Genomic DNA, 26,232 nt, shown 5'->3' on the forward strand with positions numbered 1-26,232 from the left:
TGATGGCGCTGCCAGCTTCTCAAACTCTAGAATGCTGCGCCTGACTTAACATGATGTATTTTTAAAAGGTGGCAACGTTTAGTTATGTTTTAAATTTACCGAAATATTCAATTGATGTTGGCGTCCCTTTTAGGCTGTATTTCGTAATTGTGAAAGAAATTAAATTTTTAAATACGTAAACATGGCCGAACAGCCATCAACAAAATCAACGATCTTGGCTATAACCAGCGATCATGTCGATCGTTTATTTAGCAAGTGGTCATATATGTTTGATGAGGAATACTGTGTTACCCTTAAGAGCAAACTAAACGACCGCGTGAAAAATTTCTACAGCGACCTGCTGACGGAATCAAATGAAAAGGAGCAGCTAATTAAGGATGACATCAGTGGACTGCAAGCAGAGGCCGCAGATTTGAGGCGCCTGCTGCACAGGAATCTGGATATTGGCGAGAAACCAGAGGACATGCCGCTGGATGTCTGGCTGCAAAAGCTGGACAAGAGTATTGAGCATTTGCGGGAGGAGCTGCGCATACGTCGCGCGGAGATATGTGAGCTGCTTCTACAGCAGGATCAGCTGTGCGAAGAACTGGGTGAGTTGCCGCTACCGTTGCTGGCCGATCCACTGCCAAAACCGGAAGAAATGTCATCCTTCTGTAAACACCTCGAGCATCTGCGAGCAGAGCGCACGCGCCGCATGGAAGAGCTGTTCCAGCTGCGCAGCCAAATCAAGCAGGACATGAGGCTGCTCGGTATACGGCCGGACACAGCCGCCGAAGAACATTTGCTCAGCCAGGCAAACCAGAGCCTGACTCCAAATATCTTCGAAAAGCTGCGTTTCATGCAGAAAGAGTTTGCCGCGCAGGTGCTAGAACTGCGCGAACGGATCGACGATATGCGCGAGAAGATCCACGTGCTTTGGGAGCGTCTGCAGGAATCGGACGAGTTTGCCATGCGCAGAGTACGCGAGGCCGAAGAGTATACACAAGCGACCTATGATGTGCTCAAAGAGGAACTGCAGCGCTGCCAGGAGCTGCGTCGTCAGAACCTGAAGACCTTCATCGAGCAGCTACGAGTGGAGATTCAAAAGTGGTGGGATTTGACACTGAAATCACAGCAGGAGCGCAAACGCTTTTCCAACTTTTACAATGAGTGGTACAACGAGGATTTACTGGAGCTGCATGAGCTGGAACTGGATGATCTGAAGAGTTTTTATAACAGCAACAAGGAGATATTTGAGCTGTTTGCTAGTCGCGCCGAGTTCTGGGCACGTATGGAGGCGCTAGAAGCCAAGGCCAACGAGCCCAATCGCTTCAACAATCGCGGTGGACAGCTTCTAAAGGAGGAACGCGAGCGCAAGGCTATAGGCACTAAGCTGCCAAAGATAGAGCAGCAAATTACCGAATTGGTGCAAGCCTATGAGATGCGCCATAAATCTCCGTTTCTGGTCCATGGGGAGAACATATTGGAGCATATGGCCAACGATTGGGTGCGCCTTCGCCAGACCAAGGAGCTGCAGAGTTCTGCTCGCAAACAGGGAGGGACAGCCTCATCAACCCACGGCAAGATGTTGCCACCGGCTGCACCCGGGTCGACGGCTCCACGCACGCCCTTGGCGCTAAGAAACATGTCGGCATTGTCTGCATCAACGATGTCCTTACGCAAGACTCCTTCTAATTTGCAGTTATCTTCCATGACAGGTTCGGCGGCCAAAACCACCGGCAATTTGCACAAGCGGAAGTTACCAAATACCGATAGTAGCGGTAGGGAAGAGACCCCAAATGCAAAGAGGAGCCTAATGAAAACGTTGAACTCTTTGAAAGCATCACCGGCGCTGCGAAAGCCGATGCAACGACTAGCGATTGCCCAACAGAAGCCATTAAAGTCGCCGCTAAAGAAGGTGCGTGTGCTGGAGAATACTTTGCGTCGCAGCTCCGGCTTGGGCCGACGCAGTATTGGTCAGTCCAGCAAAAAGCGGCGCAGTAAGATGGCATCGCCAGGACGGCACATGCAGCCGTCTTCCAGCGATGAGCAGGAGCATGAGGACATCGGCAACTATAATAAGTTTGAGCCACCAGTGCGATCATCCGAGCTGCCGCGCACGTTGGCCTCCTGTCGTCAAATCACCTCGGCCAGCAATCGTCTCCGCAGTAAAGACAAACAGTATGCACAGAGGCAGTTGAACGATGATCATGTGCATCAGATAGAACTACCCGAGCCACGACGCAGCAGAATGTGGCAACATAAGCTTAAGAAATGAGATTAGCCAACAAATGTACTTATTTTTACTTGAAACTAATTAATATGCCTATTTTTAATTCTTTTATTAATGTTTAAATGTTGCTGTGCTTTGAGATTTATATTAGTTATACATTGTCTGTGTATTTAAACAAACTTCTTGCATGAGCCACACATATATATTTTAGATAATTGTGAAACTTGCTTATACCAACGTTGACAGCATTATAATATCGCGATCCATCAATATCTTCAATGATTATAAGATAAAGAAATCAATAATAATTCCAATGCTAGATGAGTAAATAATCTAAGAATCTCGTTAAATGAGTGGAGGACAGTGCTAAAATCAAATTCATATATTTTTGTTTACAATTTAACATAATGAAACAGACTAGATTATATCGACTTGCCTTTCTGATCAAGAATATTAATATAATTAATGTCGAAAAAACAACCACACTTGTTTACTAGCAGGAACCACAAACCACCCCAAACCTGATTTGCATATCACAGCCCATCCATAGAATATAGTTTGGGGTTAACTGGACAACAGGAAATCGGGTGCCAATCGCGGGCTAGCATATGGATGCTGTGATGTCTAAGCTAGGGCAATATTGCATAGGCCTCTTAAGTTAATAATAAGAAATTATGCCAGTAAATCGATGTACGCAATTAGTTATAAAAGCTTGTTAAACATCAAATTAATAAAATTTTTCTCACGCTTCTCGATTAAAACTACATTTTTTTTATTCTTCGCTTCATTCGCTTTTTGAATATGTTGGAATTTATTTACACGGTAGGTGACATCATAATATGATATAGGTATTCGATATCTAAAGTTATACAAATTTCATTTATAAAACAAAGGGTTTGCAATTTAAGGTTAACAAATCTTTGAACATTTGATATACCTAAACGCATATTTTATATTATAATTAATAAATTAGTATTGCTGGCTCACAGAACTTTATAACGATCTCACTGGTAGAAACTAGTTTGCTCAATGCTTAGATACAGTAAAATCGCTTAGTCTACATATATATATATTTTGCAATACAATAAAAGTTGCTGTTAAGCGATTTTTACCATATACATACACATTGTTAAGGCGCGATTTTATATTGTACATATATACAAGATCAACTTAAGATAAGTTTGGAATAGCAACTGAATAATCGGCATGCGAATTTCATAGGGGAACTTCGGTTATTTTCCCGCCTCGCTGCCGCTGGCATTGCTCTGCTGGCTACTTCCCCCATGGTTGTACATGAGATGCGCTGAGAAAACAGGATAGATAGAAAGAGATGGCATTAGTTGGTGCGTTTGCTTGGGGGATGTATTTAAAGAAACCTACCCATTACAACGGGCGCTATATTGAATGCACCAAAGGGCGCCGTTGCAGTAGCTGTTGCGTTAGCCGCTGTACCCACAAATCCGGCTGCATCCGGCACTGGAACGGATACCGATACTGGTGACGATGTATTGTAGGTGACCGGCGAATGCAGAATGGGCGTGGAAATTGTCGCAGCCACAGTCGACGGCGGCTGTGGCAATTGCGTGGTCACGGTGGCCATAGCATGCGTATCTGGTGTCGTTGTTTGCTGAAAACGTGCAGGGGGCATAACCACAGTGGTCAAGTGGGAGTGATTGGGCTCGTCCAGCAGGCCGGTGCGTTGCAGCCGACCAGTTTTGGTCTCAATATGCTGGTTGTGGGCACTGAGGCAATGGTTGCGCATATGGTATAGCTGCAGGAAGTAAGTATCACAGTGCGGACACTTATAGCGCTCTCCAGTGTGCCGTCGTATATGCGCTTTCAAGTCATTGCTCTGGCTGAAACTCTTGTGACACTGATCGCACTTGTAGGGACGCTCGCCTGTATGGGTGCGCATATGTATGGTCAGATTGTAGGCGCGATGGAAGCTCTTGCCGCACGTATTGCACAGGTTGGGTTTTGTGCCCGTGTGATAGCTGCAAATATGGCATGTAAATTACAAAATTAAAAAAATGGGCTGCATTTTGGATCAGGTCACGCTGTTGGGTCACTCACCGTTCATGTACCTTAAGATCTGTAGCGCGTGGAAACGCCTTGACGCAATAACGGCACTTGTATGGCTTCTCGCCATTGTGTCGTCGCATATGGACGCGCAGATAGTCGTTGCGAGCAAAACTGTCGCCGCAAATGCAACAAAGAAAATTACGCTGGCCGGTGTGCGTCTTCTCGTGGCTACGTAACTGTTGGCGCTCCTTGAATGTCTCGTCGCAACTCTTGCATGCATAGAGGAATTCAGTATGGAGCAGTGTGTGCTTGCGCAGATATGTTTTGCTGGAGAATCGCTTGGCACAGTATTCGCACGTATGCTCGTTCATTTGCAGCTTAAGCTCGCTGCTGGCGTCCAGGCCCTCGCCATTGTGCTTGCTCATCTTGTGCCGCTCGAGGGCATCGAGGCGGGCGAACGCCGCATCGCATAGCACGCATTTGTGCTCCTTATTGCCGTGCAGGCTCTGCACGTGCGCCTTTAAATGATCGCTGCGCGCAAATGCCTTGGGGCAATGCGGGCAGCTGTGCGGCTTCTTTTCCAAATGCGACAACTTGTGGCGCAGCAAATGGCAATGACGGGAAAAGGTACGCAGGCAGATATCGCAGCGATTCTCTGGGTTCGGTTCCGCTTCAGTTTGTTTTTTGCGTCGACGACGTCGCTGCTTGCCAGTTGCCGGTTTCTGCAGATACTCGCGTACAATTTCCACTTGGGCTACCTGGGCAAGCTTTGATTTATGCACGGACTGTGTCTCCAGCTCGTCATCCGGTTCGTCTCCATCTTCGTCGTCGTCGTCTTCATCAATGTCACTTTCTGCATTTCCGAACTCTTCCCCATCTTCGTCCTCATCGGCACTGTGCAAAATGTCAGCTGTTGCAGCCTCCATATCGTATTCCTCGTCCTCTTTGATGCTGTCAACGCGTTGCCGCTCCTGCTTAATGGACAACTGCTGCTCACCGCCGGTGACCAGTGGCTCCTCTGTATAAGGAAGTCGGAAATTAGAGATCTTTATGTCCTTACGGTTCGTGAACACTGACTTACCTTTTACCTCAGCCGCCAATGCACTAGCCGCAGTTTTCTGTTTGTCTACGCACTCATTCTCATCCTCTGTGTCCGTGTGAGCTGCAACTTTTAGAATTGCTCTTTTTCTGCGCTTGTCGCGATTTACTTGCGACCCTATTGCCTCCGGGCAGTTTTCAAGTTCCGGCTCCGGCTCTGGTTTAATGTGCAGCCAGAGCGACTGTTTAGCCTCGGCATGTACGTCTTCGTCTTCACCTTCCTCGTTGCTTGATATGGGATTAGTATGGCATTGATAGCCACTCTCGTTGTTGTCGTTCTCATTATCATCAGGATCATTAAATAAAACGGCAGCCGACTCCAGTTCATCACCGCTATGCATGGTCGCCTCATCGATGGCCCGCCAGGCCACCTGCTTCTCGGCCAACGTCCGGTCCAGCCGATCCCGGCCATCCGCATTGTGCACAGAGCGCATATGCCGAAGCATATGGTCACGTCGCGAGAAGACGCGTTGACAGACTCGACATTCCAGACGCCGACGCAGCAACGGTGATGCCGAGTGTTGATCATGCTGCATGACAAGATGGTTCCGCAGCTGGCGCAGCTGCTGGAATTGTTCGTCGCACAGCTTGCACTTAAGTTCCTCCATATGCATGTGCTGCCGTTTGCGATGCACGCGTAGTTCAAGAATGTTCAGAAATTTATCGTTGCAGATGCCGCACGGTAACATCGGCACCTGCTCCGTCTGTGTGCACACATCACTGCTGTTTGGCTTGGTAATGGGTGTGCGCCCCAGTATGGCCACAAGCGAGCGATAGGCCTTCTCCGCGTCCTGCTTGAAACGATATGCCTGACAGGCGGCTTTAATGCAGGTGTCGCACATATGATGCGGCATCTTGTCGTAACGCTCACAGGTGTAGCGCGTGCACTCGTTAAGTATCTGAGCGATGTTCGCGCCCTGTTCCACAGGCGCCTCATCGTAGATAAAGTAAAATTCGCCCACCTCTCGCAGGCACACGCGACAGACGCGTTCCGCGTCGAATTGGCCGTAGGTGTCAGGCATTGCAGCAGCGTTGGTGTTCGTTAATGCGTCTGTTACAATTATATTTTTGTTATTATTGCCGCGGCATTGCGTTTTGTGGGTGGTTTGTAAATGTTTGTGTTCTTTTTTTTTACATTTTCACTTGAATGGGAATTTTGCACTGGTCTGGCAGCACCCTCAACGCAATTCAGTGGCAACGCTATACGCTTTGTTAGTGCTGCAAAAAATCATCACTGCGCGCGCATTCAAAAGCATATTTGGTAAAGTTAGTGCAAACAAAACCAGCATTTTTTTATTATTTACAAATTTACATAGTTAATTAGCATTATGTGGACATTGACAGGATGAATTTAGAAATGTCTTTCCTGCGTCTTTGTCTGCAATCAGTGTTAACTCCCCATGTGTGGGCTCTACCCAAGCAGAAGGAAAGTTTTTGTCCTTGTCTGCAAAAACACGCTGTCAAAGAATAAATGATAAATATAACTGCTGATTACTTTATTACAAATCGATTGCTGTTCATACCTTAACAACATCAGCTTTACTGGCACCTGTTACAACAAAGACTACATCTTTGGCATTATTTATCAGTGGCAGCGTAAATGTGATACGTTCTGGCGGTGGCTTCGGCGAATTACGTATCGGAATGACAATACGTCTGCTTTCCGACAGTGCAATCGGTTGCTCTGGAAACAAGGAGCACGTGTGTCCATCTGGTCCCATGCCCAAAAGCAACAAATCAAACTCCGGACAACTTGTACCAAATTCGTCTCTTATGCATGCCGCATATGCGCTGGCGCAGTTATCCAATGACATTGTCGTATCAGGCTTAATAAGTTGACTATCCGAAATATTGGGTAGTTGACTTAGCATTTGAGTTTTGTACGCCCAGAAAGTGGATTCGTTGTGATAGTCTGGGACATAGCGCTCATCGCAGAAAAAGAATTTCCAACATTTTGTGTCCAGATTACTGGATACTAGGGCACGGGTCAAGAGCTGCACAAGCGAGCCACCTGTTGATCGTATACATGAATGACCTTTAATGACTGACTTTGTGAATGAAAGTGTGCGGCGCAAGGTCACCTCAAGTTGAGCTTCTTACACATACACACACCGCACACACCATATATCATGTGTTTATGTGCATATAAAAACACGCACCTGAGAGCCCGACCCGGAAGGTGTCACTATTTTCGAGAGCCCGATTCGCGCAAAGTTGCAGTACATCGCATAGACTTTGCACTAACTTGGCTTCTGTTCCGGCTATCGTTACATGGAATGGGCACTTTCGTTGTAACGACATTTTAATGTGAACAGAATTCAGCCGGTCCACGCCAATAATGTTTTCAAAACCAAATGAGCAAATTTTAAGTCTGGCTATTGTGTTTTTAGCTGACAGCGTTGCCACATCGAATGAAGTTGCATTGGAATTGCACAGCACTAAACGTATGTTAGGCACCAGTTAGTGCTGTACAACACCAGCACGCCATTGTCATGACATCTGTCATCTACACAAATACAAATACATAAAGTCTGAGAATTTCGTAAAATTGCGTTGCAAATTCGCGCTCTTTAAATATTTTGTCGTGCATCTCAGTTGCTTGCGACATCTTGTAAATATATTGTACACAATATTTGTGGTAGTTTTGTTATTGTTGCAGTGCATTTTGCGCATTTGCCCATTTTGTCGGAATATAAACGATATAACAATTACAACAACAATTGCAACGTGTGCGCGCACCTAGAAGACCTTGTTTATCATTTCTGCGGTTGGTGCCATTCCCTTAACTCCTGTTCCGTGTGCGTGTGAGCAATGCCTAAGCGCGGCGGCGGCGGCGGCGGGCCACGTTACAACAACAACAATGTTGGCAATGGCAGCGGCAGCGGCAGTGCTGGCGGCGGCGGTGGAGGATCCCGCTTCTCCGCCCTAAAAGACTACGACGGTAGGCTGTCTGTGTGGCATTAGCTCAGTCATTAATTAATCACTCAACCTTGGCTAAATTGCAGATGCTGACGACCACCAACGCCGCAAGGATCGCAACAAGCGTCGCGTCAGCTTCAAGACCTCACAGTTCCCGCACAAAAGCGATGTCAAGCTGCGGCTGCAGGATGTGCGTCGTTGGGATGAGGATGATGACATGAGCGAAATGATAACAACCTTAAAGGTATGTTTAGCCCGGTCTTTCTGCTCATTCAATGCGACTGATAACCTTTTGTTTTTGCTTCCAGGACCGTCCCAGTTCTCGACGTCGCGGTTCACCCATTCCACGCGGCAAATTTGGCAAACTGGTCCCCAATGGAGCTGGCTGGTACCAAGTGACGGTAAGTCCGTCTTTAAATAAGCCATTTCAAATAGTGTACACTAAACCAATACAGTGAAATCTCTACAAACGGACACTGACCTTTAGCCTGTAAAGTTTCCTAGTGTTTTTGAAAAATACTACTTGTGGAATTAATATAGAGTAGTGCGGCATAATTTTTTTTAGCGATATTGTGAACCCTAACTATCCCAACATTTTAAAAAAAGAAACTATGTGCGCATGTTCCTAGTGATATTACCAATTCATACTTTAGTAGGAGAACAGTTTTTCAATTACAAGGAAGCCGTATCCCTTCGTTTGCAGGCCTATACCCATATAATACTACACACGTTCTACATATACCTAAGTTGTTAATTTGATGGTTTCTATCTTTTTCTTTGCATTAAAACAGCCAAAAATTGCTAGACCAGTTTGCTTAGATAAAACGCATATGCATATTTCGACTTGGCTGTTGATATGGTTTAAGATTATATATATATGTTATTCAGTCAAAGAATTATCGTGCAATGTGCCAATTTCGTGCAAGCGACAATAATTTTTGCAGGCGTATATTGGGTATACCTCAAAGAGATTACAATCTCCTTGAATGCAAGAGCTAAACTGATTGCATTTGTTAAAATTCTGTCTCTGTATAGCTAACAATTTAGTCGTATGTTGGGCTTGTTTGAGTCTCCTACAAACAGCATCATCGACATTATTATTATCCATAAAGGATTTGACACTTAAGACAAGATGTTAAGGATAACATGTATGGACATTATTATGTTTATTGTTCTTATATATGTTACCTATGCTCAAACAAAAAGGTGTCTCGAGAACCAGAGTGTCTTAAGGTCAACTTGTAATTCGCTTAGCACAGTTTACCTTTCGTTCGCTTATCGCATAGCGCACACGTTTATCGTCATGTAGAAAGCACATACTACAGTCATCTGTTCCTGCCGTCTATATAGATATACAACAGTCTGTGCGATAAGCCCCAAGACTTTGGCATTAATATTAATAAAACTTAAAATCACATTTATTCTTGGCACAGAACTCGTATTACACTATAGTTATAGTGCTTTAAACGGACTGTTTCCATTTCAATGATGTATTATCATTTAATTGGCAGCAATAAAACAAAGTGACTGTGTCGAAATTTCTTTACCTGGCAATGGAGCTAGGTTTTTCCGAGAGCCTAGATAGCATAAATACAAATGTGCTCACGTGATTTAACTAAAATACCCTGTAGGGATCAGAGATGCCAACTTCAATGCATGACATACTTATTCAAGCTATTGAAGCTGTTAATATGATTACATCGAGTGCAGGCTGGCAACAGTTTCGGGCCGCCATGAGTTTATTAATTCAGCTGAGTCGTAAAATTCGTAAAGTAAACAGTATAAGAATAGATCCATACAAGCATAATAATTACAGTCTACACAAGCAATTGATTGCATACTATATATATATGTGGGCGACAGTGCATCTCCTACGTTTTGCTTGGCTTTTTATGAGAAATTTTGGACAGGTTGAAGCAAAAGCCCCTTAACTACCTCTAACGACCATGTTCGCATTATATTTAGCATTTAAAGTAGATCTGTCAACGTTCATATGCTAGCGTGGAATTGAACCTCGATCCTAGCTTTACAAGCTGGTATTTAATATTAACATTCATGTTAAAGTTATCATTCATACCTATACATGGATTGTATTATATGTTTGCAGAATATGCGTTTGCTATATAGTTAAATTAGTTGACAGCATTGTTTATTATCCTCATGCCGATCGTGGTGCCAGAGTCCACTGTACCGCATCGGGCACAGCGTGTGTCCCAAGTGCTGGTAATGATTATTGTCGCCAGCTAAGCTGCTATCTCTCAGCGGCGGCCCGATGAAGCTATAAAAAATGGCAGCGCAGCGCGGTTTCCTTTTAGCCGCTAAAGCCGTGTAGTTTTGTTTTATTGTGCACTCGTTGGCTGGGTATTTGGGTCATTTCATTGACGGCCGGCAAACGTTAAAGACGCGCGCGTATTCGCCAGCGCCAGCAGAATCTCGAGAGCAAGTTGGACTTGCAGCTGCTACTGCTACATGTATTTGATACTGCTGGGTATTATCGCCGGCGCTTATCAACAAGCAAATATTGGTTGTCTGTCCACTAAAGGGCAAGGAAATTAACAGCTTTGTGCACGCCCCATTAATACGGTGACGATCTGCAGTGTTGTGAAACGCAGAAACGCGCGCATCGCTCTCTCTATCTCTCTCTCTCTCTCTTACTCTCTCGCCTGTAACCGTGCTGCCAACCCGTCGACAAAAAAAAAAAAAAAAGACGAGCTATTATAATGGCCACTCTTGGAGCCTGGGACTATGCCATCCTGGCGGTGGTCCTGATCATTTCCATTGTAATCGGGATCTATTATCGCTTCGTGGGCAACAAACAGAGCAACACAACGGAATATTTTCTGGCCGATCGCTCCATGGGCGTTACGCCAGTTGCATTCAGTTTAATGGCCAGCTTCATGTCGGCTGTTACAATACTTGGCGTTTCCATGGAGATGTATCAGTATGGCACCATGTTCGTCATCATCAATCTCTCCTATGTGGTATCAACGCCCATTGCCGCCTATCTGATACTGCCGGTATTTTATCGCCTGAAAACAGCCAGCGTCTACGAGTATCTGGAGTTGCGCTTTGGCTATGCCACCCGCTTGACCGCCTCGCTGGCCTTTTCGATACAGATGATTCTCTACATGGGCATTGTGGTGTATGCCCCGGCACTGGCGCTGGAGGCAGTCACTGGCCTGAATCAGATCTTCTCGGTGATAATTGTTGGTGTGGTCTGCACCATTTATGCCACATTGGGTGGCATGAAGGCGGTGCTCATGACAGACATATACCAGTCGATCCTGATGTTTGTTGCCGTTTTCAGTGTCATCATCTGTGCATGGATCAAGGCTGGCAGTTTCGGTGTCGTGTGGCGTACGGCGGTGGAGAATGGACGTATCGAATTTAATAACTTTAGCATTGATCCAACTACACGGCATACCTGGTTTACGCAGGTCCTGGGCGGCTCCGCCACCTATTTGGCCATCTATGGTGTGAACCAGGCGCAGGTGCAACGCCTGCTGGCCGTACGCAATCTGCGCTCAGCACGTGCCGCTCTCTGGTGGTGTTTGCCCATTCTGTGCCTGCTTAGCATCAGCACTTGCCTATCGGGCCTGTGCATCTATTGGTATTATCGGGACTGTGATCCGTTGCTGGCAGGCCGTGTCAGTTCTCGGGATCAGATTATGCCGCTGTTTGTCGTGGACACAATGGGTGGCTATGAGGGCCTGGCTGGCCTCTTTGTATCCGGCATCTTTTGTGCCAGCCTGTCGACCATCAGCACGGCCATCAGCTCGCTGGCTGCAGTCACGCTGGAGGATTACCTAAAGCCGCTAATGCTTTGCTGCACGAAACGCTCGCTCGACGATCGCCAGACCATGTGGTACTCCAAGCTCTTGTCTGTCTTCTATGGCGCACTTTGTGTGGGCATGGCGTTCTTGGCTGGCTCCATTGGCGGGCTGCTGCAGGCGGCGCTGTCCATCTTCGGCATCGTTGGCGGTCCATTGCTGGGCCTCTTCACGCTCGGCATGTACGTGACGTCGGCAAATCAGAAAGGCGCCATTGGCGGTCTATTAATATCGCTAGCCGCATCCTTCTGGATAGGCTTCGGTCAGCCGAGACCCCCGATACCCAGCCTGGACATGTCCACTGCTGGCTGCCCCGTTCAACGCAGCTTTGCCCGCGACATACTGCTGCAAGCGGATGCACAATTCACATCTGCTGCGGACCCTGAACCGGAGTCGTCCTATTTCTACCTTTACCGCATCAGCTACATGTGGTATGCCCCACTGGGTTTTCTCATTGCTTTCTTCGGCGGCTGGCTGTTGTCCTGCTTGTTTGCGGCTTTCAACTGGGACAGCAATCGTCACATCTATCAGGATGCGGACTGCACACTGATCAAGCACGATCTCTTTGTGCCGCCTATCGCCAAGCGTTTGCAGCGCCGCCAAATGCCGCGTGTTGTCGTGACCAACACCAGCAGCTGCAGCCAAAGAAGCAGCTGCAGCCAAAGAAGCAGCAGCATTAAGGAACAGAAGCCTACGGCACCCCCGCCGGATTGGCAGGACACATTACCAGCGTCGGTGGCGGGTGCGGGGGCGGGCAAGCAACGTACACTGGCATAGAAGCACAATATTAATTTATTTAATTTTTTTTTTATTGTTTTAATAAGTGCAACGCATTTTACATGAACAAAGGATACAGCTTGGTAATAAAGTTCGTCATAAATAACATACAAAATAGATGAATCGGTGGCCTAGCTTGCGATGGGCCGTGTTGTAGCTGCTGCTACGAACTGTTCCGCACCACGGGCATGTTTTCCTTCGGCTTCGTAGTAGTTGCGGCCCTGCGTCATGTGCCAAAGAGCCAGCAGACGAGTTAGCTCCTTGTAGCTGAGCGTTTGCAATGGCTTCTGTTCCGACGTTTGTACGCCGGCGGCGCGCAGCTGCTCGACTATGGTATCGTAGACGCCAGTTCGATCCTCAACCAACTCGGTGTCCGCCTGTTTGGGCGCTATTTTCAAGATATGCCGCATATCCTGCGGCTGTTCGACCTGCTCCACAGAGTCCAGAGCCACGAGCTCATCCTCATTGGCCATGGGCATAGGCGTAGATAAGGCTATGGTAGCCAGGAGCACCATGGCCAGGCATCCGCTAAATTGCATGATCACTTTTGGTCTGCAGATGATTAATTTGTTGTGATTTGATTTGATTTGATTTGATTCTTTGGTGCGCGTTTTCTGATCTGATTCGTCTGGCTGCCTACTTGTCGGAGGGTCGCGTTTGCACTGACAACCGCACACAAACTTAACATTTGCTGCCGTCTGCTGATCGCGCCGAGGCCGAGGCCGGGGCCGGGCCGGACCCGGGACCCTAACAATCGGCGGGGGCGGCGGTGCGCTCCAATTTCTGTTTTCTATCATTTGCCCAGCTAACCCCGCCCCTCGCAACCCGTTCACAATCGACGATCCATGGTTCGGTTTTGTGTGTGGCTTGTTCCTCGTTTGACTTTAGGGTCGTTCTTGTTGATGTTCAAATTGTTTTATCTATATAACTGCGCATACATGTACGTCGATATGTATATACATATACATATATACATACACATGTATGCATGTCGTTCCCTCGTTTTGCATTTTCTTTAATTGCCTTTTCTGCGTCGTTTAGTTTGGTTTGGTTTCTGTTCGTTTTTTATTTTGTTGCTTGATTTACTAATACAAAATTTCTGTTCTATATGTGGACATTGTATATTCTGCATTTGCTCAAATGTACATAAATAAATACGCACAGAAATACACACATATATAAATGCACACGTAGATATGTTGGCAAATTCTTTGCTCTCATCTAATCTTGTACTCACAAATATATATGTATATATATAATACCCATATGTAATAATTTTGTGTACAATCTTATCTTTAGTTTGCTTCTTTTTTTTTAAGTTTAACGCAACACATTTTGTCGTTTTTAAATTTGAAAACGAATTTGTTGCATGCATTCGGGCTGAGGTTTTAATGATACGCTACGACATGCATGACATGCCAGCCGGTTTTTAATTAGATGGCAACGCTGCAGTACAAAAAGTTAACGGTTTAACCAGTTCAAATATTAATTTTAATAAATTCATAAAGTCTATTTCAATTCTGTTTATGTACAAAAAATCGATAAATTTGGGTTTCGTTTTTATCTTTTTTTTTTGGACATCTGCAAACATTTTGAAACATTTTTTCGCAATAACGTATTTATTTATTTTCATTATTTTCAATATAATACATGTTCTTTTGATTGAACAAACAGGAATCTCTGTTCCATAAGATTGATTCAATTATATACAAATATAAATGTATAGAAATTCCAATTACTGGTTTACCATTTGCATACTAACTGGCAGTACATGTTTTACATCTAACATTGGTTAATTAATATAATATGTAAATATGCGAATGAATTACAGTATGCAAACTATGAGGACGTACCTGACGTTAAGACGACAGCATTTCGAGTTCGATTTGGCATTGTTTTTGTTAGTATTATAATTGTTATTTTTTATTGTTAATGAGTGCAGTGAGAGCAACAGCAAGTGCATTTATAACAGAACGCACGTGCAAGGTGGTGGCCTAGTCACCATTTTATATATTTGTTAAATGTATATGTGTTTGGTTTTTTGCTCTAGGCCAAAACCATTTGCGCGAAAAATCCCAATGAGAGTATTGGCACAGAAACTCATAAGAAACTGAGTCACAAAGCGTCCAGAATAAGCCCAAAGCCACTGCATGGGTGTGTTTTACCTTGCATGTGTACGTGCGCGTGTGTGTGTGCGTGTGTGCGTGTGTATGGGCATGGCTATTTCTGCGCTCTCCCGCTCTCTTTCTTCTATTCTCTCTTTTGATTTTGTTCTCTGTGCATCAACAGGCGGCATCAGGCCCCCTGATGTCATCGACTAACAATGTGCGAATGCGTGTGCAGCTGAGCTTTGATGGGCGGATGGGCGGTGGGTGGGCAGCAGGGTAACGGCTCTTATCGCGCCGGCAAGTTTCGGCTCGATTCCTAGCCCATTTTCGATTTGGATTTCGTTTGTTTTCAAAAGGTTTTTAGACAATACGAAAAACACGCTAACAGTTAATTATTTATTACACGGTTTAACTCTCTTTGAGCATAATAATAACAGTACTCTTTAGCTGACAACAACGTATTAATCATTGTAAATATATTCACAAACACACACAAGCACGCACTGGCTCTGCCTCTTGCCAAGCAAACACACATGTCACAAATGTTTAAAAAAAAAAATAATAATAATTTATATATAGTATATGTGTATATATATATGTATGTACATATATGCTTAGTTAAAAAAAATTATGGAAAATAGTAAAACAAAAACAAAAAAAAGAGAAGTCAATTTGAATTAAGAGCTTTTGGAGTGTTGGAGCTTGTGGCTACTGCTTAGCCTCAGGATCTGCATCAGCATCAACTGCATTTGCTGTTATGTGTTGCTGTTGTTCTTGTTGTTGCTGTTTTTGTTGTTGTTGTTGTTGTTTTGTTGTTGTAGTTGTCGTTGTTGTTGTGGTGCGCGTTAACGTAAAAACACCCGTGCTGCCCACATCATCCATGGGCTGTGCTATGATAGTCGATGTGGTGCTCTGTGTACGAATTCGCAAGTATTTGGTTTATCATGAAATGCTTTAAATGCTTTGCCATGGACTTACGCCATTTTTGGTCTCCTCGGGACTCCAGGAGCGCTTATCATCCAAATCCTTTGAGCAACAGCTGCCCATATTGTATCTGTTTTGTTTTTGTTTTTGTGAATTGTGGATGGGTTGCCGTGTTGTTGCTTTAACCTCGCACGGCTGTTAACGAATGGCGCTGCGTTTGCCGGTGCGCGCTTGTTAGCCAGCCCAGTTGCCGTCGACGCTACGTCGCAGTCGCAGTCCCCATCAGCGTCGGCGTCGCAGTTGACGCGTCGGCGTCATCAGTCATATCAATTCTGGAAATACATGTGTCTCAGTGCGCGCTCGTATTTCTCATTGTTGTGCACAAAAGCGGCATTTATATACACATAGATTCATACTAACCAGCCCATGTACGCACTCATTCACTCGCCAATACACCCAACCAGGCAACCAATCAACCGACTAAACCCACCCACCCACCCATTCATCCTCTCTCAGTCTCAGTCGTCGCAGCTCAACTAATTTCCCATAGGAGTCATGATTCTTTTTTTTAGCAAATGTTTCATAGAACCGTTTCGGACTCTCATATCTGATCTATTCTTTGAGCGTAAACAGCGAGAATGTCTTACAAATATTTGTTAAAGATCACAATTGTTTAATTAAATTCTATATAACAACCTAATTCAATGACTAATTCAGTAGGTACTCAAGTACCTTAACATATTCATTTGAGGCTTATCAAACAACTCAAGACCCCAGCCCCCCAACTAACAGATAACAGATATACCCACCTACATATAAACGGCTAGCAAAACTTAACGCTAAGCTCTCTGAATGAACAATTTTAAGGATTTTAAGCTTCGCCCAAATGAGGGCAGGCAAAATGGCAGATTGGCTAGAGTGTCTATCGACAGTGTCCGAATGGCATAATCAGTGGTAAACATAATAAACAAACACTAATGCTGCATAATAAATAAATTTATCGCATAAATGCGCAGCAAAATGAAAATGAATGGGACCGAGTAGTAAGTGGTCATAGCTACGCCCATCTTCTTTTTATTTATTGTATACCCTGTACCCACTCAATATGGGTAAACGGGTATATTGCAGTTGACCAGACCCAGACCCAATCTATTAACATACATGATCGGGACGAGTTGATTAGGTCAAGGGAAAGAAAAAATATATTATATCTATGTTGTGCAGAGTATGTTACAGAGTATTTACTAGCCGAGCACACCCAACTGGAGCACTCACCTTTTTTTTTTTCTTATCTAATGAGCACAACGGATTCATCGCCAGAATGAGTGTGTCACAAATACGTACGTAGTATATAGAGTATATAATAACGGTATGTGATCTAGTTTGAGCTTAGTTAAACTCAGTTAAAGAATTATCCTCTGCACTAAGGAAGCGAATTGAGATTCTGGACAGATCTTAATATACCCACAATGGAAGAAAGCTAAAGCGCACAGGCACATGAAATCGGCTTTGCGTAGTTCCTGAACAGAGATATACATAGGAAAAACTAATGTGTATGTGTGTGTGTGTGCTTGAGGGGGTGGATGTATGTGTGTGTGTGCCTGTGCGTCATAATCATAATCAGAATGCTCATAATTAAATCACAGACACTTGAAGATAAGCGCACCCAAAAGTAATTAAAACACAAAGAGGCCCCAGGCCAGTCACCGAGTCAAAATCGTTTCGAATTGGTATGCAAATATTGAGTAATTGGGAGTGTAGCGTTTAATGAGCAACGGAAATGCAATAAACACAATAGCAACAAAAATATAAAGCCCAAAAAATATGGGACCAAAACAAACGATACGATAACTGGAAAAGTGCAATTCGTTAAATGGGCTCATTTCAGTTTTCCAGCTATCGAACAATTGACTCATTTATTTTGGAATAGCTAAAATAATCTCAATAAGAGAGTTTGCCCTTGCTGAGGGATTGACTGAATGACTGATTGACGGACGGACTGACTGACTGACTGACTGACGGACGGACTAACTGACTGACTGACGGACGGACTGACTGACTGACTGATTGACGGACTGACTGACTGACTGACTGACTGATGGACTGACTGACTGACTGACGGACTGACTGACGGACGGACTAACTGACTGACTGACGGACGGACTAACTGACTGACTGACTGATTGACGGACTAACTGACTGACTGATTGATCACGGATGAAACATAGGCTAAGCGGCAAGAAGTTGAAAATTCTACAGGAAGTCGATACTGAGTCGGGGCTATGTCATATTTCAGCTGCAAGTGTGGGAAATGTATTGCTGGAAAGTTCCTATGATGATAGAGAAGTTCTTTATAGCAAATCTCTAGATGTCCACAATCAATTATTTTTAAATTATACTTGAATTTGTGTTTAATGAGCGACATTTCCTTCGTTTCTTTCGCATGTCTCCTAACGAATGGATAATACAGATACACAATGGCCAGATCTATGAAAAGGAGACGCTGTTGCGTGCCTTGTTGGCGGCAATGTCACCGCATGTGTTTGTACCGCAGTATTGGCGCTCGGAGCGCCATTGTGCCGTCTTCTTTACGGATGACTTTGAGGTGGCCGAGCGTATACAGCAGTTGGGGCGGCATGCACAGCTGCCGGATGGCTTTCGGCTGATGCCACGTGTGCGCAGCGGTGTCCCATTGGTGACCATCGATGAGGAGTTCAAGGCAAAGATGAAGGTCGTCATGGCCAAGCGTTATAATGTACAAACCAAGGCGCTCGATCTGTCCCGCTTTCATGCCGATCCGGATCTGAAGCCCATCTTTTGCCCGCTGTTTCGTGTTAACGTTATGACAACAGCGCTGGACATCATTTGCGATAATATTCCCGATCTGGAGGCCATCAATCTCAATGATAACAACATGTCCACCATGGAATCGTTCAAGGGCGCCGACAAGCGTTTGCCTCATCTCAAGATACTCTATTTGGGTGATAACAAGGTGCGTTATTAGTATTCAAATTGTTTGTTTTTAAATTATATGATTTGTCTGTCTTCTGGTCTTTGATTACAGCTGCCTTCGTTGGCCCATCTGTTGGTCTTTCGCAATTTGCCAATTGTGGAGCTGGTCTTGCGCAATAATCCGTGCCGTTTACGTTATAAGGATCCTCAGCATTTTGTCAGGTATACTATGGTGTGATTTCCTTGTTCCTTCTGCATTCTAGAGGATGTGGCAGCGCAGACAGCGAATCATCAACGTGGGAACTGGGCTAGAGAGATTGTCAAAACTGTTGTGGATCTCGTATCCCATCGACAAATGCCTTGTTCTTAGTTAATCCTTATTTCCTATTGTGATTTGCTGTGTTCAGCTGTGTTTTGTTCATACTGTTGCAACTGTAATTTGGAAACTGCAATTGTCCGTACCCCTCGCTGCTTTAATTTCCAGGCATTTTTAGTAAGCAAATGCATTGGTTGGCATGGGAAAACTAATTTAAAATTGTTGCCGTTTTTATGATAGAAGCAACTAAGGCGGAACCAAGCTTTTGACAGTAAATAGAAAAACAATAAAAAAATAAATAAAAAAAAAAGAAGAAAAAAAAACAAAATAGTAAAAAGATAAAAATAATAAAATACAATGAAAGAAAAAAAAAGAAAACCCAATGAAAAAAAAAAAACAGGCAAAATTCGAAATGCATCTGAAAAGCAAATACAACACTGACTGTCAATTCGACGATATGGTAACTCCAAACAGACTCCATACGCACACACACACACACACACACAGACAGACTGACTGACTTAACTACGCACTTGCATTTCCAGTATGTAGGCAAGCATGCAGCTGCGTTTGGATGTCCTGTTATCTTATGTGACGGACAAGCGCATCAAACATAAATCCAAACAAAGCAACCCACGTAAACGCACAGACACATGCGCGCGCACCGCAAACGCACGCATTGCAAACACACGCACGCGCGCTCGGCCGACTCCATTGTGAGCTGTTGCCATTTGCAAATTTCTAATTGCGCTGCGCTGTTGTGTTGCTGTTGTTGCACTTGCGGTTAGCGGCAGCGTCAATATCGTCGGCTTCATTTTACGGTGGAGTGCGCGCGCCCAGCAGACAAACACACTGACCCCCCCCCCCAGACGTTCAGACTGCATCACATTCCCGCCCCAAAAACAAAAAAGAAAAAAATAATATAAAAATAACACGACTTTACAACACTCGCTGGCGCAGGCGGCTCCGATAAAAGCTTGTCGACTGCGTTTAATGCAAGCCTTTCATTTGTGTATTGATTGGCGGTGGGCGTGTGCTTTGCCTGCGGATGCTACGCGCAGACGACAACGACAAATGAACACAAAAACATGAAACGATATCTAAGACAAACTGACAAAACAGATCGGATGCAGCGCAGCGAGCTTTTGTCCTACGCTTTTGGGTGTCAGAAAAAATGTACAAAAAAAAAAAAAAAAAAAAAAAAAAATACTATTAAAAAAGAAAACAAAAAAAAAATTACAAAAAAAAAAAGAAAAAAAATTTGCTGCTTAAAAGTTTGGCTCACCTGAAAATGTATCGATCGCTGCAAAAATTCCCCAGTCTCAAGCGCAAAGCCGTCGCTGGCATAAACCAGATGCATCTGCTTGTTCAATAGTTGCAAAAAACAATATGTCATAAGTATAAAAAGTACAAAGAATCGATACTGAGCAAGTCTGGCGAGGCAGGAGCAAATGCAATTCGAAATGACAATGCAACATGATGCAACTGCAACAGCCACACAAGTATGCATGCATATGTGTGTGCGATAGCTTAACATATTTGACAAATATACGTGCATATGTATGCATGTGTGTGTGTGTGTGAGTGTGTGTGTGAGTGCGTGTGTCGCACACACATATATATATGTATATATATATATATATATATATATATATATGTGTGTGTGTATGCGTGCGTGTATGCCAACTGCACAATACTAATGCCACAACAAAAAACGGACGCATATCCAACTGCAAACTATTTACAGCGAAGTACGTCGCAAGTTTCCCAAAATTTTGAAACTGGTAAGTTGAAGATTTGAAATAGCCAGACACTGCTTAAAGCCTCACTAATAATAATAATTTAGGATGGGGAAGCCTTGCCGCCACAGGTGCATTTCGATTTGAACGAATCGGCCGTCTTGCCACCAGCGAAGGCATCCTTTTTGTGCGACAGCGCCGGCGCTGAGGTGGTTCGCCAGTTTTTGGATCAATACTTCAACATATTCGACTCGGATAATCGCCAGCCACTGTTAGATGCATACCATGAGCATGCCCTGCTCTCAATGTCAATGCCCTCGGTCAGCCAGGCGGGCAGGTAAATATGCGTTTAGACTCGTCTCAACAGTCTAACCTCAACTAATCTTGATCGTAATGCTTGCAGGCTGAATAGCTTCTGGAAATTCAATCGCAATCTGCGACGCATTGTGAGCACCGAGCGGGAAGATTTGCGTACACGCCTGCTAAAGAGCGGCCGACTGGCCTGCGTATCGACCTTGGATGAGTGGCCACGCACATTGCACGAGCGTCGCACTTTCACCGTCGATCTGACAATATATAATGTAAGCAGCAGCAGCAGCAGCAGCAACAGCAATTGCAACACCATAACACATGCCCAACTATTACTGTTTGCAGCCCCAGATGATGGTGTTCACCGTGACGGGACTATTCAAAGAGCTGACCGGCGATACTAGCAGTTCGACTCCCAGCTCTATGCAGGCCTACGAGCTGCGTCACTTTGTGCGCACATTTGTGGTGGTGCCACAGAACTCTGGCTTTTGCATTCGCAACGAGACAATATTCATAACCAGCGCCACGGCGGAGCAGACGCGCGAATTTAAGCGTTCGCAGCATCAGCCAGCGCCGGGCGCTGTCAGCCTGGCTCCAATCAGTTCGTCTATTGCCGATACTTCTGTACAGAACCGCCTTCAACAGGGTCAGCCCGTGGCTGGCGGCGCCGTTGCCTTGTTGTCGCCGCCAACCGCCAACATGGCCAGCCCGGCAGCGGCAACTGCTGGCAGCACAGCCGCACCCAATGATGCCACAAAAATGCAAATGGTGCAGGCCATGAGTGCACAGAGTCAAATGAATCTGGACTGGAGTCGCAAGTGAGTAGCCAGCCCCCCACCATCCATATAATATCTTATAAATTATACAAAATATATAAATATTTGTATTGCAGATGCCTGGAGGAAACGAATTGGGATTTCAACCATGCCGCCTTTGTGTTCGAGAAACTATTCAAGGAGAATAAAATACCGCCCGAGGCCTTTGTCAAATAATCGGTGCCTCGAAACCCCCGCTCCCGCTGCAACAACATCAAACAACTTCAACACAACTATCAAAAACAATAGCTTGAAAATTATATATATAAAAAAAAGAAAAAGAAAAAGGACGCCATTCTTGGCGTGCAATTGTTTAAATGTGTCGCCTCAACGTTTGTTTCTAAGACACAATAAAATTCAAATTGTGCTAATTTCTCACATCTAACATACACGTTAAGCGTTTACACTAATCTATTATTTTTTTAGTAAATTTGTTTTTCATTTTTTCATAATTTATCCATTAGTTCTTAAGATCGGTTTTATGCGCGCCCTGGCAAGGGCTTGTTTCAAAGCTAATAATCATATCATATGAGCTAACACCACATACAAACCTTTGTGTATACATAGAATATTATATATATATATATTATATTATTTTGATACAAAGTCCTCGCCAGGGCATCTTAAGCTCGTACACTGCAAGAAATAAAAAACAAATATACACCATCAAAACAAGCAGCAATCAAAACCCAATGTCTGGCGGTCAAAATGTACAACAAAAAATGTAATTTCTTTATTAGCAACTTGTACAAAATTATAGGGAATCTTTGATTATTTACACTGAACAAAACATTACACTGACAATTGTAAATTTCAGCATCTGGCTTCTGGTCTAAATGCTGTACACACACACACACACATACAGAGTTTTCTTGCTAAGATTTTCTTTAACAACTAGTTCTTGTAAGTCAAAGTGCATTAACGGCATTTTATCCATAAGTTAGTAGGATTAACATGACCAGACCACAAACGATCTAGCCTGTAAGCATAATTTAGCTTAAGGCTCCTGTAAGCTATATTTAGCTTAATAATTTCATAACAATAAATTACCTAAAAGTGCAGGTTTATGTAATGAACGAAACATTTTATTATTGCTGAAATGTTTTTTTAGAATTCAGATTGCGTAGTTCCAATACTCTGTGTATATTGGTCTTGTTTTTTTCATATATGTATATATATATACTCTCTTATACCAGTATCAGATAGAGTATGAACATTTCCTAAATCGCCAACAATTTATTTCTCTAAAAGTATGTATTTCGATAATTTACTTTTACGATTGGTCCCAATCGACTTATTACAAGAAGAGAAAGAAGTTCGAAAGAAGTTGAGAAGTTCGAAATCGAATTTTGGGAGAGACGATCGCCATTGCCGAAACGGCGAAATCAGTTGAAAGCCGTTCGCCGTTAGCTGAGGTCGCGTCACAGCAGCTGCATTTTAAATTCGGATAAATTATAAAATGACGGCGAAAAAGGAATTTTATACGCCTTTGGCAAGAGCTAAATTCGCCTTAATATTATATGCATTCAAAACAAGCTCATAAAGTAAGCAAAAAATAATAACGCAATGCTAATCGTACGAAGTGCTTTTTTTTCATTTTTGTTTTGTGCACTTGTGCAGTGCTTAGTGCTTTTATTACCGTTGTAATGTTAAGAACGATGGCAGCGCTTTCGAGGAATGGAGTATCTTACGTAAGTGGAACATTTCTCTTTAATTTGCACAGAACGTAAGAATCAAAGTAATTTAAGAGAATGGCATACCAAAAGAAAAATGATCTAACATCCAGTCAGAGAGAAAAAAACCCCTTCGTGTTAAGGGAGTTTGTTAAGATGGGAACATCATTCGAAAAGTCTTTAATGCTTTAGGCCTAAATTTATTTGGTTTTCATCTTTGCCATGCCTTCTAATCCTGCCGATCATCAAATTTTTGTCACTACATTTAATTTATTTATTTAATTATTTATATTTTTGCTCCTATATTAATTAAAGATGTATTTGCTTGAAAATTGCGATGCACTTTCAATGTCATGAAATTGACCTAGGCAATATCACTTAATTTCTTCCAGTAATCAGTTAATATAAAATTACAAATTTCATTTGCCTGAAATAATCCAGCTTCAGTTGCAGTTTTTGCGTAGCTGCATTACAAAAAGCTTATCAATTTACCCAACCATATTTTCGTTCAAAAGCTCATTAGTTGCAATGACAAGCACTTTTTAACGAAAGAATTTAGTGATCAAATGCCAGGCAAGAGTGTTGATAAATGCCACCAGATGTCGACACCTTACCAATCATAGCTATCCTTGAAAAATCTCTTATGCTACCTAGTCAAGACATGTACCAATTTAACGAACGAGCTCGGTGTTCGAATGGTAAGAAAATATGCAAACAAAAGTCGCCAGATGTCGACACGTTGCCAATCGTAACTACCGTTGAAAAGCTCTTGCGCTGTATAGTCATGACATGAACCATTTTAACGAATGGATTTGGTGATCAAATGCCAAGTAAATGTGCCGCCAGATGGCGAGACATATCCAAACGTAACTATCGTTGAAAAGCTCTTCCGCTATATAGTCATGACATGAACTATTTTAACGAACGGATTCGCCGATCGCATGACAGGCATATGTGCAACTAAAAGCCGTCAGATGGCGACACCTTCTATAGCTGCGGCTGAATTAAAACGCGAATAAAAACAGAAAAACTTAAAATCAAATAATAGTTATTTGATATTTCAATGTCCGCGAAAGAAATTGTATATAAGCACCCTAATGCATAGACAAACTCACGCACACACACACACGCACTCACAGAGTTTTGGTGGCTGGCTATTTGTCCCGGCTTAACAAAAGGACTCATAACAAAAAGCTTTTCTAGTTTCCTGACGCCACAGCTGCCAATAGGACAGGCCGGCGTTCGTCAAGCTGGTCAACTAGTCAACTGGTCAACTGGTCAACTGGTCAGCCGGTCGGTTGACTAGTGCTTGGGCAGGGTGTGAAGCGCCGGCCGCACAGCATCCCAGGCGCAGGCGTCCTGGTTCCCATTGCGCTGGCAGCTGTCGGCAATCTTCGGGCATCTTCGACAATGGGCATTGAAAGGGGTTTTTGGGCCAGCTGTGCCGTGGCGAGATGCTGACCGCTGACCGCTGCTGGTTGGCGCTTTTGTTATTCATAATTAGCCAACAGAAATGTCTTTGTTGGCGGGCATCTGGTTAAGATTTCAAAACGGTTTTGGGTACAAGTTGGGCCGGCTTAACAGCTGCCAAAAAATCGAATAGAAAATTGGGCGCTTGACGAAACAAAAAGAACAAGTCTATCTTGTTGTAACTAACGGTCATCATGGGATTTTATTAGACAATCAGAGCATTCCCACAACAACAAGCATATGCTCTTTTATGCATGTATGTATGTACATCCATTCATACAGTTTGCACACACACACACACACACACACACACACACACACACAAATGCACTTATGAAGAATTGCCAGCTTAAGCGCCAACCAACCAAGGCCCGTTAAGCTGCACTCACACACGCACCCACGCCCACACTTCAGACTATTTCTCTCTCTTGCTCGCTCTCTTTAGCGATAAGAACAGGCACACACACACAGCCACATGCACTGAGCGATAGAGAGGCGAGCAGTGCACGTGCTTTTGCTTCTGCGTTTGTTTTTGGCTTTGCTTTGCTCTGCTTGCAAATTGCATTTTGGCTTATTGCTGTTGTTGTTGTTGTTGTTGTTGTAAATGGCGTCGTTGCGTTTGCCGATTGGACATTGCCGTTTTGTTGTTGCTGCTGCTATTGCTGCTGTTCGTTGCCACAAAATGGCCGCTGCTATTGCCTACGATTGTTGCTGTGCTTGCAAAAGGTAGCAGAAAAGTAGTAGGCGCCAATGTCAGAGCGCCAATTGTGCCGTGAGAGAGCAAATGCAAAATATTGCCTGCTTTCGCTCTCTCCCACTCTCGCTGGCTCACTCTCGCTCCCTTGTGGACTCTCTTACACAACCAATCCCATGGCTTGTTGTTGCGCTGAGCTTAATGAAATTCATTTTTGCTTGGTTTTTTCGTTTTTTGGTTTTTTATATTTAAGCGTTTAAATTTGTTGCGCATCTGCTGCGCCGCACACACACACACACACACACACACACACACACACACACACACATGAATGAGTGAAATGCGTGTTAATCTTATTGTTGTTCTTGGAAATC

At 43.9% G+C, this 26,232-nt stretch overlaps 7 protein-coding genes across 7 annotated transcripts; 3 read left to right on the forward strand and 4 right to left on the reverse strand.

Moving 5' to 3' along the window:
- The first annotated feature begins 98 nt into the window (after nt 1-98).
- LOC115771350 (protein regulator of cytokinesis 1) lies at nt 99-2,873 on the forward strand. Its single transcript, XM_030717023.1, has one exon. It carries the CDS (start codon nt 182-184, stop codon nt 2,255-2,257), a length of 2,076 nt encoding a protein of 691 aa, XP_030572883.1. The 5' UTR covers nt 99-181; the 3' UTR covers nt 2,258-2,873.
- Nucleotides 2,874-3,009: 136 nt separating this feature from the next.
- On the reverse strand, nt 3,010-6,469 carry LOC115771351 (zinc finger protein 37). The gene is made up of 4 exons (XM_030717024.1): nt 5,316-6,469; nt 4,286-5,252; nt 3,593-4,206; nt 3,010-3,515 (listed from the first exon to the last, which is right to left on the reverse strand). The coding sequence occupies exons 1-4, from the start codon at nt 6,352-6,354 to the stop codon at nt 3,445-3,447; spliced, it is 2,691 nt and encodes an 896-aa protein (XP_030572884.1). The 5' UTR covers nt 6,355-6,469; the 3' UTR covers nt 3,010-3,444.
- Nucleotides 6,470-6,609: 140 nt separating this feature from the next.
- Nucleotides 6,610-7,727, reverse strand: LOC115771313 (probable 6-phosphogluconolactonase). Its single transcript, XM_030716967.1, has 3 exons — nt 7,492-7,727; nt 6,856-7,343; nt 6,610-6,789 (listed from the first exon to the last, which is right to left on the reverse strand). Exons 1-3 carry the CDS (start codon nt 7,631-7,633, stop codon nt 6,649-6,651), a joined length of 771 nt encoding a protein of 256 aa, XP_030572827.1. The 5' UTR covers nt 7,634-7,727; the 3' UTR covers nt 6,610-6,648.
- A 416-nt stretch (nt 7,728-8,143) lies between these two features.
- On the forward strand, nt 8,144-23,097 carry LOC115771367 (nuclear RNA export factor 1). Its single transcript, XM_030717051.1, has 10 exons — nt 8,144-8,273; nt 8,338-8,495; nt 8,560-8,652; nt 18,361-18,882; nt 18,955-19,064; nt 20,906-20,942; nt 21,005-21,234; nt 21,301-21,478; nt 21,552-22,024; nt 22,099-23,097. The coding sequence occupies exons 1-10, from the start codon at nt 8,144-8,146 to the stop codon at nt 22,196-22,198; spliced, it is 2,031 nt and encodes a 676-aa protein (XP_030572911.1). The 3' UTR covers nt 22,199-23,097.
- On the forward strand, nt 10,636-12,883 carry LOC115771368 (putative sodium-dependent multivitamin transporter). The gene has a single exon (XM_030717052.1). The coding sequence runs from the start codon at nt 10,972-10,974 to the stop codon at nt 12,856-12,858; it is 1,887 nt and encodes a 628-aa protein (XP_030572912.1). The 5' UTR covers nt 10,636-10,971; the 3' UTR covers nt 12,859-12,883.
- On the reverse strand, nt 12,905-13,507 carry LOC115771369. The gene has a single exon (XM_030717053.1). It carries the CDS (start codon nt 13,395-13,397, stop codon nt 12,990-12,992), a length of 408 nt encoding a protein of 135 aa, XP_030572913.1. The 5' UTR covers nt 13,398-13,507; the 3' UTR covers nt 12,905-12,989.
- Nucleotides 15,566-16,095, reverse strand: LOC115771371 (CCAAT/enhancer-binding protein). The gene is made up of 2 exons (XM_030717054.1): nt 15,945-16,095; nt 15,566-15,878 (listed from the first exon to the last, which is right to left on the reverse strand). Exons 1-2 carry the CDS (start codon nt 16,011-16,013, stop codon nt 15,675-15,677), a joined length of 273 nt encoding a protein of 90 aa, XP_030572914.1. The 5' UTR covers nt 16,014-16,095; the 3' UTR covers nt 15,566-15,674.
- Nucleotides 23,098-26,232: the final 3,135 nt, after the last annotated feature.

The sequence above is a fragment of the Drosophila novamexicana genome, unplaced genomic scaffold (genome assembly GCF_003285875.2).
Source record: "Drosophila novamexicana strain 15010-1031.04,08,12 unplaced genomic scaffold, DnovRS2.1 tig00000068-arrow-arrow-pilon, whole genome shotgun sequence".
NCBI classification, from domain to species: Eukaryota; Metazoa; Arthropoda; class Insecta; order Diptera; family Drosophilidae; genus Drosophila; species Drosophila novamexicana.

Coding starts and splice junctions, on each gene's coding strand:
- LOC115771350 (XM_030717023.1), top strand. CDS start 182: ATGGCCGAACAGCCATCAACAAAATCAACGATCTTGGCTATAACCAGC.
- LOC115771351 (XM_030717024.1), bottom strand. CDS start 6,354: ATGCCTGACACCTACGGCCAATTCGACGCGGAACGCGTCTGTCGCGTG. Junction 4,207..4,285: donor GATCTTAAGGTACATGAACG/GTGAGTGACCCA, acceptor CCATATTTGCAG/CTATCACACGGGCACAAAAC. Junction 3,516..3,592: donor TATAGCGCCCGTTGTAATGG/GTAGGTTTCTTT, acceptor CTGTTTTCTCAG/CGCATCTCATGTACAACCAT.
- LOC115771313 (XM_030716967.1), bottom strand. CDS start 7,633: ATGTCGTTACAACGAAAGTGCCCATTCCATGTAACGATAGCCGGAACA. Junction 7,344..7,491: donor CTTCCGGGTCGGGCTCTCAG/GTGCGTGTTTTT, acceptor TACGATCAACAG/GTGGCTCGCTTGTGCAGCTC. Junction 6,790..6,855: donor GTAAAGCTGATGTTGTTAAG/GTATGAACAGCA, acceptor ATTCTTTGACAG/CGTGTTTTTGCAGACAAGGA.
- LOC115771367 (XM_030717051.1), top strand. CDS start 8,144: ATGCCTAAGCGCGGCGGCGGCGGCGGCGGGCCACGTTACAACAACAAC. Junction 8,496..8,559: donor AAATGATAACAACCTTAAAG/GTATGTTTAGCC, acceptor TTTTGCTTCCAG/GACCGTCCCAGTTCTCGACG. Junction 8,653..18,360: donor CTGGCTGGTACCAAGTGACG/GTAAGTCCGTCT, acceptor TGGATAATACAG/ATACACAATGGCCAGATCTA.
- LOC115771368 (XM_030717052.1), top strand. CDS start 10,972: ATGGCCACTCTTGGAGCCTGGGACTATGCCATCCTGGCGGTGGTCCTG.
- LOC115771369 (XM_030717053.1), bottom strand. CDS start 13,397: ATGCAATTTAGCGGATGCCTGGCCATGGTGCTCCTGGCTACCATAGCC.
- LOC115771371 (XM_030717054.1), bottom strand. CDS start 16,013: ATGGGCAGCTGTTGCTCAAAGGATTTGGATGATAAGCGCTCCTGGAGT. Junction 15,879..15,944: donor CCGAGGAGACCAAAAATGGC/GTAAGTCCATGG, acceptor ATTCGTACACAG/AGCACCACATCGACTATCAT.